Source organism: Vulpes lagopus, chromosome 8, assembly GCF_018345385.1.
Source record: "Vulpes lagopus strain Blue_001 chromosome 8, ASM1834538v1, whole genome shotgun sequence".
Taxonomy (NCBI): Eukaryota; Metazoa; Chordata; class Mammalia; order Carnivora; family Canidae; genus Vulpes; species Vulpes lagopus.
Window position 1 is genome coordinate 103,695,803 of NC_054831.1, and position 11,501 is coordinate 103,707,303.

At 43.8% G+C, this 11,501-nt stretch overlaps 1 protein-coding gene across 1 annotated transcript; it reads left to right on the forward strand.

Moving 5' to 3' along the window:
* Window positions 1-277: 277 nt before the first annotated feature.
* On the forward strand, window positions 278-10,057 carry CCNB1 (cyclin B1). Its single transcript, XM_041765116.1, has 9 exons — window positions 278-900; window positions 1,664-1,834; window positions 1,939-2,091; window positions 4,765-4,947; window positions 6,749-6,907; window positions 7,115-7,351; window positions 7,636-7,776; window positions 8,352-8,462; window positions 9,051-10,057. The coding sequence occupies exons 1-9, from the start codon at window positions 880-882 to the stop codon at window positions 9,156-9,158; spliced, it is 1,284 nt and encodes a 427-aa protein (XP_041621050.1). The 5' UTR covers window positions 278-879; the 3' UTR covers window positions 9,159-10,057.
* Window positions 10,058-11,501: the final 1,444 nt, after the last annotated feature.

The window sequence follows — 11,501 nt, forward strand, 5'->3', positions numbered from 1 at the left end:
AAAGATTGGCTTTGGGAAGCAACTGGATTAAAGTAACCTGTCAGGTTAAGAAGCTGACAATGTTCTTAAGAGGCCATTGGTGTTGTGGAAACATCAGGGAGCCAAACAGCAACTGAAGTTCATTTCGCGTGTTACTAATTTGTGACCCTGGGAAAGTCACTCAGAGCCGCCCTGAGCTCTGGTCCCTCACCTAGAGGGCTGCTGCTGAACGTACATTAAACCAGCCTTTCCTGCTACATGCCAGGCACAAGAGTAAAGTGTGTAGCAATACGTAGCACTGGGGGCGCCTGGGTGGCGGGGTTCAGGGATCTAGTCCCGCATCCGGCTCCCTGAGGGGGTCTCTGCCTCCCTCCGTGCCTTTCATGAATAAATAAGTAAACTCTTAAAAAAAAATACGTAGCACTACTCCTCAGGTTCTCCACGTCGGGCCGCGCGCCGTCACTCTCCTTCGCAGGACAGCAGCCCGCGGCGAGGGCCCCAGGCGGCCTAAACCCGCGGAGGTGCACCTGCAGCGCCCCTCCAGGTGGCCGCGCGGCCGCCCCGCCGAGGCCCCGCCCCACCCGAAGCCCCGCCCCGCCCCCGCCGAGGCCCCGCCCCTCCCGAACGTCCCCGCGGGGTCGCCCAGGAAACGCGTTCGCGGAGGAACGGGCAACGGCCAATGGGAAGCGAGCGAGTGCCACGAACCGGCCAATGAGGGGGCAGTAGCGCGGGGTTTAAACCCGAGGCGGCCGGGCTCCTCCCGGCGTGCTGCGGAGGAACGGCTGTTGACCCGCGGGCCTCGGCTCCCGGCTCCCGGCTCCCGGCTCCCGGCTCCCGGCTCCCGGCTCCCGGCTCGTCGGCGGCTCCCGCGCTCTCCTCTCCACCCGTGAAGACGCGGCCATGGCGCTCCGGGTCACCAGGGTAAGCTGCTGCGGGCGGCCGCGGCCCTGTTCCGCCCTGCCCGAGCCCCCCCATTCCCCCCGTGCACTAGGGCGGCGATTCGGGGAGGAGGATGGGGGCCTCGGTGGGTCCGGGCACTGTGGGGAGCGACGGGAGCGACGGGAGCGGAGGGCTGGGCTGGGCCGGCCCGGATACAGGCTTGGCGCGAGGGGAGAGCGGGGGAGGGTCGACGGGAAACCTCTGGTAAAAATGCTGTAGAAAGGGGGCACCTGGGGGCTCAGCGGTTAGGTGTCCGCCTCGGCCCAGGGCGTGGCCCCGGGTCCCGGGATCGAGTCCCGCGTCGGGCTCCCCGCAGGGCGCCTGCTTCCCGCCTGCCTGGGTCTCTGCCTCTCTCATGGATCAATAAATAAGATATACTTTAAAAAAGTGGTAGCGCGCCCCTGAGTGGGCCCCCACCCACCCGCCGCCTAACCCTGCTTCCCGGAGAGAAGGTGCCTGCCTTGGGAGGCTTTTCAGATTTCCTTTCAAATGTAAATTGGTGATATTTTAGGTTCCCCGGGGACTCAACAGGCAGCCCCTTAATAGATAGGTGACCAAGGGGGCTTGTCACAGCCCAAGCGTAGATCCTGGAGCCCTGGTTTCCCTGAGGACCCATTTTTTACCGCCAGCTTTTCCTCCGAGTCAGTGGTGTGTCCCCCCCACCCCCCACCTTAACTAACCAACCCTTGACTTAACTCTAACCTGACTGGGCCAGTTCTCAAAAAGGGGGTTTTGTTTCTTTCAGAACACAAAAGTGAATGTTGAAAACAAGGCGAAGATCGGTATGGCAGGGGCGAAGCGGGTGCCTCTGGCCTCTGCTGCAGCCTCCAAGCCCGGCCTGAGGCCAAGAACTGCTCTGGGAGACATTGGTAACAAAGTCAGTGAACAACCACAGGCCAAACTGCCTCTGAAAAAGGTAATTGTCTTGCTGACCCAGCCTCTCTGTGAAGGTCCACCTTACCGCCGGAACCCTTGATGGAAAAACATGTCATTTTCTCATTTTCTCCCTTTCACCCACAGGAAGCAAAAACTGCGGTTCCTGGAAAAGTCATTGCTAAAAAAATACCAAAGCCTCTGGAGAAGGCACCTGAGCCTGTCCCTGTCCCTGTGCCGGAACCAGAGCTGGAACCTGAGTCGGTTAAAGAAGAAAAACTTTCGCCTGAGCCTATTTTGGTAAACTTATTTTGCCTTTCTCCCGTGTGTTTGTTGGTTGTCCTCTCAGCACATGGAGTAACATTTGAACAGGTGGTAATGCTAGTAGCATAGAGTGCTCAGCAGTCTCTGCGCTGGAAGTGCTTTTAACTGACATAATCTTTACATGGACTCTTGTATTACTACCTCTGCTTTTAGATAATGGCTTAGAGAGGTATTTATGTAACTTTTCAAGAGTCGCACGTCTAATCTATGGCACCCATGATGGCCATCTGGCTTCAGAACCTAGGCTCTTCATCATTTTGTACACTGCCCCCTCCCTGCTATTAATGGTATTGAGTGATAGGTGCATGAACCAAAAGTTTGACTGTCTTTAGTTCAAGCCATCTGACTAGAATTTATTGACTGAAACAGATTATCTTGAATCCTTTCCCTTTCTAATGTGGCCACTGAATTAATAAGTCTGTAACACTGGGATATATAAAGGTAAGGTGTAAAGCGGAAAAAAGATGTAGCTTTTCAGAGACTAGGTGAGTTAACAGCCTCAAAAACTAAGAACTTCTTGAATACCAGTTAGGGAAATGTGTCCAATCCTGGGAAGGAGAAACAGGGCACCTAGAAGGGGCTCTTTTTTTTTTTTTTTTTTTTAAGATTTTTTTTCTTTATTCATGAGAGACCCAGGGAGAGAGAAAGAGGCAGAGACAGGTAGAGGGAGAAGCAGGCTCCATGCAGGGAGCCCGATGTGGGACTCGATCCCAGGTCTCCAGGATCAGGCTCTGGGCCGAAGGCAAGCACTAAACCGCTGAGTCACCCAGGGATCGAAAGGGTTCTTTTGCTGAAATTATAATGAACTGTATTTAATGAAGCTCTAGTTTTTATTTTTCCTTATTTTATTTGAGAGAGTGAGAGAAAGTGAGCATGAGCAAAGTGAGGGGCAGAGGGAAAAGTAGACTGAGCAGGAAGCTCTGTGTGGGGGCTGGACCCAGATCTGGACCCCAGGATCATGACCTGAGCCACCCAGACTCTAATTTTGAAAATGTAGTTAAGGAGCAACTCTACTTGCTAGGTGGGATGATACCCACTTCATGAATCACTTAATAAAGACCATTACATCTTTATTTTTATTGATTGATTTTATTTATTCATGAGAGACACACAGAGAGAGAGAGAGAGAGGCAGAAACACAAGCAGAGGGAGAAGCAGGCTCCATGCAGGGAGCCCGTCATGGGACTCGATCCTGAGTCTCCAGGATCACACCCTGGGCTGAAGGTGGTGCTAAACCATTGAGCCACCCGAGCTGCCCTACATCTTTAAATTAAGAATCAAATAGTTTGGGATCCCTGGGTGGCGCAGCGGTTCGGCCCGTGCCTTTGGCCCAGGGCGCGATCCTGGAGACCCGGGATCGAATCCCACATCAGGCTCCCGGTGCATGGAGCCTGCTTCTCCCTCCGCCTGTGTCTCTGGCGCTCTCTCTCTCTCTCTCTGTGACTATCATAAATAAATAAATAAAAAATTTAAAAATTAAAAAAAAAAAAAAGAATCAAATAGTTTAAGCCAGTTGAGAAAATGATCTATAAAAGTCATTCAGCCTAGTTCCTTATATCTAAGAGTCGGAGATTGGAGGATATTGCTTTATTTTTTATTTATTTTTAAGATTTTATTTATTAGTTATTCATGAGAGACAGAGAGAGAGAGAGAGAGAGAGAGAGGCAGAGAGACACAGGCAGAGGGAGAAGCAGGCTCCATGCAGGGAGCCTGATGTGGGACTCAATCCCGGGACTCCAGGATCACGCCCTGGGCCAAAGGCAGGCACTAAACCGTTAAGCCACCCAGGGATCCCCAAGGATATTGCTTTAGTATTGACATTCTGGACATAGCACAGGAAACCTGTAGCACACACAGTCTTTTGATTGGCCATTCCAAACTCTACGTGAGGTTTCCTTGAAAGTCCCATAGTGTTTCTTTGCTTTCCCACTTGCTGAAAAAGGCTTTTCGCTCTCTTGTCTTGTACCTTTTCATCTGGCAAAGCGGCTCAAGCATGAAATCTTGAAACTTTCCCTAACTTCCCTCACCCTTGTTCCTAGAATCAATCTCCTCACTTCATTTACTTTTCTAGATTTAAACCCCTTTGAGAACACTATAAAGGCAGTGCCTAGCACAGAGCTTAACTGGAAGAAAATGCTCGATAAATGTTTGAGCAAAGAGATAACTGGAGCTTGAAGGAAATAGCTAATAGTAACAACGAACGAACTCAGTTAATCCTTAGTAGTCAGGACAGAACTTGTGTTTTCCTGGGCAGCGAGAAGCAGTCCTTGATTTGATATTAAAGACTAAAGACGGTCATTCATTTGGATTGACTTCGTGTGACACTGATAGATTATTTAGTCATTCCCTTCAGAGGAAAGTCTAGAATGTGATTTTGTTTAATTTTTCTCTGTTTTACTCATTAGTGTTTAGGTTCTGCTCACTTAAAATTGGCTCAGTCTGTTTTGGCTTTTGTTTTTTGTATTAATCATGACTAAGGATAAATTGAATACATGTGAAAAGAAGATACATTTCCTTTAAGAAATGAATCATGAATGATAATATGTCTATTTTATCATGGTCTTCTGAGTTAGTTCCGGTAATTGGGCCTTCATTCTTGGATTGTATGCTCCTCTTTGCTATTATTTCAAAAGATCTCTTTGTTTTAAGGTTGATACTCCCTCTCCAAGCCCGATGGAAACATCTGGATGTGCTCCTGCAGAAGAATATCTGTGTCAGGCTTTTTCTGATGTAATTCTTGCGGTGAATGATGTAGATGCAGAAGATGGAGCTGATCCAAACCTTTGTAGTGAATACGTGAAAGATATTTATGCTTATCTGAGACAACTTGAGGTCTGTATTATTTTTAGAATCTTTTTTTTTTTTGAACTGCATTTGACTCTTAAGACATTTTTTTTAAATATATATTTTAAAGATTTTTATTTATTTATTCATAGAGATGCAGAGAGAGAGAGAGGCAGAGACACAGGCAGAGGGAGAAGCAGGCTTCATGCAGGGAGCCTGACGTGGGACTCGATCCATGGTCTCCAGGATCACGCCCTGGGCTGCAGGCGGCACTAAACCGCTGAGCCACCGGGGCTGCCCTCTTAAGACATTGTTAAAGACACTTTCCACTCACAGTCTACAATGATTCAAGCAGGATGTGAGCAGCATTTCTTAATAGTAGATTCCACTTCCAAATTCCATTCACTGAGTACCAAACATCAAAAGTCAGTAACCAAACCAAGGATATCTTTATCTGTCATTATGGCTGTTGTTTTTTTGTTTTACCAGTTCTTAGATTTATTTATGTATTCATGAAAGACATAGAGAGGCAGAGATGTAGGCATACATGCAGGGAGCCTAATGTGGGACTCGATCCCAGGACCCTGAGGTCACATCCTGAGCCAAAGGCAGATGCTCAACTGCTGAGCTACTCAGGTGTCCCTTTATCTGCTTCTTTTTTTTTTTTTTTTTAAGATTTTATTTATTAGAGAGCTCAAGCAGGGCAAGGGGCAGAAGGAGGGGGAGAAGCAGGCTTCCTGCTGAGCAGAGAGCCCGACATGGGGCTTGATCCCAGGACCCCAGGATCATGACCAGAGCTGAAGGCACACAACACACTTATCCTACTGAGCCACCCAGGTGCCCCTCTTATCTGCCATTTTGAACAGGGAAAGTTCAGTGTGACAGTGGATACTACCATAACTCCTTGTAATGAATGTCTGTAGGTTGAATGATCCGTTTATGTCCCTCAGTCAGGAGTGGGCAAATTCCAGGCTCTGAGTTTGAAGATTAGAGGCAGGAGGTAGATAGTAATGGAGAATATGCTAAAAAAAAAATTATAAACACCAGCAACACAAGGCATTTCAGGTCACTGTGGCTGATGTGCATGTGATACCAGGGAAATTAAGTTGTTCTTTGTGTCTAAGAGGAGTACACTCAAAAAAAGTGTTTTCTTTCGGGTTTTCTTTCATATAACTTCTGAAACTGTTACAAGCATTTGTTCCCCACCCCAAAACAAGGAAGCATTCTGTACACTGACACATAAGCTGTGAACTACCACATTTGCTCAGTTGTTTGTTGGTAATGCCTTTTCTTCTTTGGCATCTTCTCTGGGTATCCATTTTCTATAGGATTGTCCTTTAGAATCTTCCTTGCCCATGACCAGCCTTCCACTTTGGGTTTTTTCTCCATTCTTTTTAGAATTCTAACTTTGGCTGAATGGGCTTAGGAGACATGTGCTGATCCTTGCTGGTTCAGTCTTTTTCTCTATGGCATTTTGGGGGTTTAATTCCTAGAGCAGGATTTCCAATGGATTAGAAAGTAGCTGCTGTTCATTTTCTCTACTTCATACAGCTCAGATTTTGGGTTTGAGTCATAAGTAAAAAGATCTGAGATGATAGCATGATACTTTTGTGATGAAGTGGGAATGTGGGCAGGTAGCAGTGATGGTAGGTTGAACATAGTAAGTCAAACTGTCATATTTAATGTGCTTTCTAACACAGTGACAGCTATTTGTAGTGACCATATGAGTAATTAAGTTGAGGACTGTTGGAGATTCTGAACTGTGAATTACTATTCTGTGGTGACTACTATTTGTGGTCAGAAATGTCACATGAAGTCTTACTTCTAAAGGATAATCATTCTTTTGCAGGAAGAACAAGCAGTCAAACCAAAATACCTACTAGGTCGTGAAGTCACTGGAAACATGAGAGCCATCCTAATTGACTGGCTAGTACAGGTTCAAATGAAATTCAGGTTACTGCAGGAGACCATGTACATGACTGTTTCCATTATTGATCGGTTCATGCAGGTGAGCATAATTCAGTAATTGAGGGTTCTCCCTTCCAGGGTCCTAGCAGAATTCTAAGAAATAGACTTTTTCAGTTAACATCTGTCTTGGATAGAGTGTCATTAATTAAGATTGTGCTGTGAGAGTGTTTTTCCATGTCCCCTTCATAGCTCTGTTGTCTCCTTTTTCGAGTACATATTATTCATCCCGTTGGAATTCCCACTGCAGAATAACTGTGTGCCCAAGAAGATGCTGCAGCTGGTTGGTGTCACTGCCATGTTTATTGCAAGCAAATATGAGGAAATGTACCCTCCAGAAATTGGTGACTTTGCCTTTGTGACTGATAATACTTACACTAAACACCAAATCAGACAGATGGAAATGAAGATTCTAAGATCTTTAAATTTTGGTCTGGGCCGCCCTCTACCCCTGCATTTCCTTCGGAGAGCGTCTAAGGTTGGAGAGGTACATACTTCTTTGGTAACCTTTGTTATGGTACATCACGAAATACTGCAAATCAAGCAGATCTCATTGAACTGACTTAAAAAAGAATGCATGAGATGTGTAGACAAAGATATTGTTTGTTTCCAATCAGGCTACATATTAATATTTTCATTAAGGCCTTCCATGGGCAGTTGCGTTTGAGAGTTTATAGACAAACATTTGTAATCACAGTTAATGGGCCTATTGGTTATTGCCAATTACAGAATTCTCTGCAGCAGTTCAGAGAGCTGTGGCTTTTATTTCAGGTTGATGTTGAGCAACATACTTTGGCCAAATACCTGATGGAGCTATCTATGTTGGACTACGATATGGTACACTTTCCTCCTTCTCAGATTGCAGCAGGAGCTTTTTGCTTAGCGCTGAAAATTCTCGATAATGGTGAATGGGTAAGCTCTGTACCACAGACCTTGGTTACCCTAAGCTTTTATATTGTAAGTGATGTTTGCATGAATACCAGACTGTTTTCATTAAAGGACAATTCAAATGGCTTCTAAAAATAGGGCATCTACTGAGAGAATGATTAAAAATTGTATCTTGTTTGCTGTGTGTTTGTAGGATACTCCCACTTCATCACCTAACTTTATCCTTCTCTACAGATAAAGACACTTGGAGCAAATGATATGCTAAAAGTTTATTCATAATCCTTGATTCACCAAGTATTTCTCCTATGTGTCCCGTGCTATCCTAGGCTCTAGGAGTGGAACTATGCATGAGGAAGTTGGCGTCAAAGAATTTGAGCATATGTGTAGAATAGATATAAGCACAGGATCCTAGAGAAAGCATGAAAAAAAGAGTACCTGAGGAAGAAGGCATCTTAAGTTTATCGTAAATTTCAATTATAGTCAGTCCTATGGAATCTCTTCCTACTCTTTTAATATACAGAAATTGTATGAAAAACATTGTTGAGCATTTTTTTTTTTTTTTTGTTGAGCATTTCTAACATTAACTTTTGTTGCCCTAGACACCAACTCTACAGCATTATCTGTCCTACACTGAAGAATCCCTTCTAAATGTCATGCAACACCTGGCTAAGAATATAGTCATGGTGAATCGTGGGCTTACAAAGCACATGGTAAGTCGGGGGCACCATAGGATGTTGCGGTGAAGGCGGGAGGTGGTGGGGAGTGAAAATACTTAAGACTTCATATCTGCAAATGCAAGGCTTATTTTTCTTCCTTTTCAAATTTCTTTTAGAGAGAGAGAGATGGGAGGGGGTGGCTGCAGGGGGACAGAATTTTTTAAAATTTTACTTAGTTAACATTCAGAGGTAGAGTTCAGTGATTCATCAGTTGTATGTAACATCAGTTACATCATGTGCCTTGCTTAATTAATTTCCATCACCCAGTTACTCCCTCCCTCTCCCCTTCAGCAGACCTCAATTTGTTTCCTATAGTTAGGAGTTTCTCATGGTTTGTCTCCCTCTCCGATTTCATCTTATTTTATGGAAGAGAGAATCTTCAACAAGCTTCATGCCCAGCACGTACCCCAGTGCAGGGCTCAGTCTCATAACCCTGAGATCATGGCCTAAACTGAGCCACCCAGAGGCCCCAAGGCATAGCTTATTTTTAAGTAGTTGATGTTTTCAGTGAATATCTGCACCATTGGATCTTAGAGTGTTTTCCTCTTTCACTTCATTAATTACTATGCTTTTCTCTTCCAGACTATCAAGAACAAGTATGCTGCCTCTAAGCATGCTAAGATCAGCACTCTGGCACAGCTAAATTCTGCACTAGTTCAAGATTTAGCCAAGGCTGTGGCAAAGGTGTAACTTGTAAACATGCATTGGAGTATTGTAATATCTGCAAATAAAATTGGCACCATGTGCCATCTGTATATATTATATGTTACCTTTACTTACTTTTAATAAAGCTTGTGGTCCTTTTTAACTTCTTACACCTTAACTCATTTGAATGTGGCTACTTTTCTACTTGAGGATAACCTAAAAGTTGTGTTAAAGGTCTGATGGGGAGTATAAGAAGTGCTTTTCAGTTTGTCGGGACCCAACTCACATACGTAATTGTTATTTGTGTGGTTGCTGTTTTATGTATCTGGCTTTGCTTTCTTAATATGGATTACTATGGTCATGAAGGCATTTAAAGTCCTTCTGTAGGGCATACTGCTCATAAGCCAAATCATCTTGGAGAATATGTAGCCTCGTTCTGCTTAAAAGTCTGCCACTAAACCCCTAAAACCCCCGTTTTTGGTTTCTTCTGGGTTGCAGTCATAACTCTTAGGCAGTTTTTACTTCTACCTCTACCACTATTTCTTAAATTATCAATTGTAGCTAGTACCAATTTTTTCACTTGGAAAAACAAGAACTTTATATTCTAATCCTACTTTACTTTTTCATTTTATTGATCAAATAAAAGTGGATCCTCCAAACATACAGAAGTATCTAAAAAAGTTAACTTACTCCTTACCCCCCACTCCTACAGCTCAATCTCATCCATCAGAAGGTACCAACAGTTTGGGATGTATCCTTAATGCCTTTTATAAACACAGACATGCATCTAAATTGTTAGAGGAATTTCTAAGAAATGGGATCATTCTCTACAAAAGCAATTTCTTTTAACATGTAGAGGCCTTGCCTGGACTTGGGCATTCCATTCCATCATACAGATGTGCTACAGCGTATTCCACCATTCTGCTGGTGACCTTCACATTGCTTTTCCTCTTTGCTCCTACAGACAGAAGTATTTTTCATTAAATAACATACTTTCCTTTCTGTACGCTGGGTTCTCCAGGTTCTGTGTGTTCTAAGTTTTGGCTGGTACTGCCAGGTGACTTTTCAGTGCCCTCAGCAATGTACAAAAGCGCTGGATTTCTCTGCGTCCTTGCCAGAGCTGAAGGTAATGATTCTCCATTTCCGTGAATTTGGCAAAAAAATTATCTATCTTGTTGGCTGTTGTAACATATAATTCTGATGGCTAGTTGAATAAATTTTTGTTGACTACTTACCAATATGTAAGTTTTCCCCATTTTGTCATTTGCTCTTTTGCCATGCAGACACTTTTAAGTTTTTGTGTGATCAAATCTTTTTTTTTTTTCTGTAATTACTTTCGGATTATCAGTCCTAAAGTCAACTCCATCCCAAAACTGTAAACATCTGAAATTCTAAAATTTACCCATTGATAATCTCATAATTGCTGGTCTTTTCTTGTCAAGTTTATTCCTGGGTTTGTGAGGGTTTTGTCACTATTGTGAATAGGACCTATTTCCCACTTCTATTTGTATTGCTAGTTGTAGTTTTTTTATCCAGCTGACAATAGCCGGATTTGTTTTTAATGGAGTTTTTCTAGGCCTTAAGTCTAAAAAATTTTCCTCCCAATGTTTACAGTATTCAGTTGTATTAGAATCCTCAACATAATCGTAATAGACCCCATATTGTTCCAGCTTAAGTGTTCTTATCATTTAATAATTTTGTTGTTAGGCTTTAAGTAGTCTTTGTATCTTAGGACTTTTTCTACTTCTGTTAATTGTTAATTGGTAAGGCTGTGGAAATTCATTTACTTTTTCAGCTTATGATGTGATTAGGGTTATTAATGTAGTATAATCCACATTAGAAGTTTTTTTTTTTTTAAGATTTTATTTATTCATGAGAAAGAGGCAGAGACAGGCAGAGGGAGAAGCAGGCTCCATGCAGAGAGCCGGATGCGGGACTGGATCCTGGTACTCCAGGATGACGCCCTGGGCTGAAGGCAGACACTCAACACCTGAGCCCACCCAGGTGTCCCTGGATTTTTTTTTTTTTTTTTTGAATCACTATAATTTATTATCTTAGTGGTTCTCAAGTGTCTTCCCCAAACAGCAGGATGAACATCACCTGGGCTTTTGTTACAAATAAAAATCACAATCAAAACTTGGGAGAGGCATGTATCAATCTTTTTTTTTTTTTTAATAAACATTTTAAACTCCAGGATAATTAAGTGTTCTATTAGTTTCAGGCGTCCAACAGTGACCCGCCAGTTCTCTACATTACCGTGCTCTTAGTCCCAGCCACCCAGCAGTCCCTTTTTGTTTTAATTTTTGTTTATTTATGATAGTCACACAGAGAGAGAGAGAGAGAGAGAGAGAGAGGCAGAGACACAGGCAGAGGGAGAAGCAGGCTCCA

Bases quoted from the DNA above. Each gene is read 5' to 3' on its own strand.
- CCNB1 (XM_041765116.1), top strand. From the start codon at position 880: ATGGCGCTCCGGGTCACCAGG. The intron at 901-1,663 runs GTAAGCTGCTGC...TGTTTCTTTCAG, and splicing joins TGGCGCTCCGGGTCACCAGG to AACACAAAAGTGAATGTTGA. The intron at 7,777-8,351 runs GTAAGCTCTGTA...TTGTTGCCCTAG, and splicing joins TTCTCGATAATGGTGAATGG to ACACCAACTCTACAGCATTA.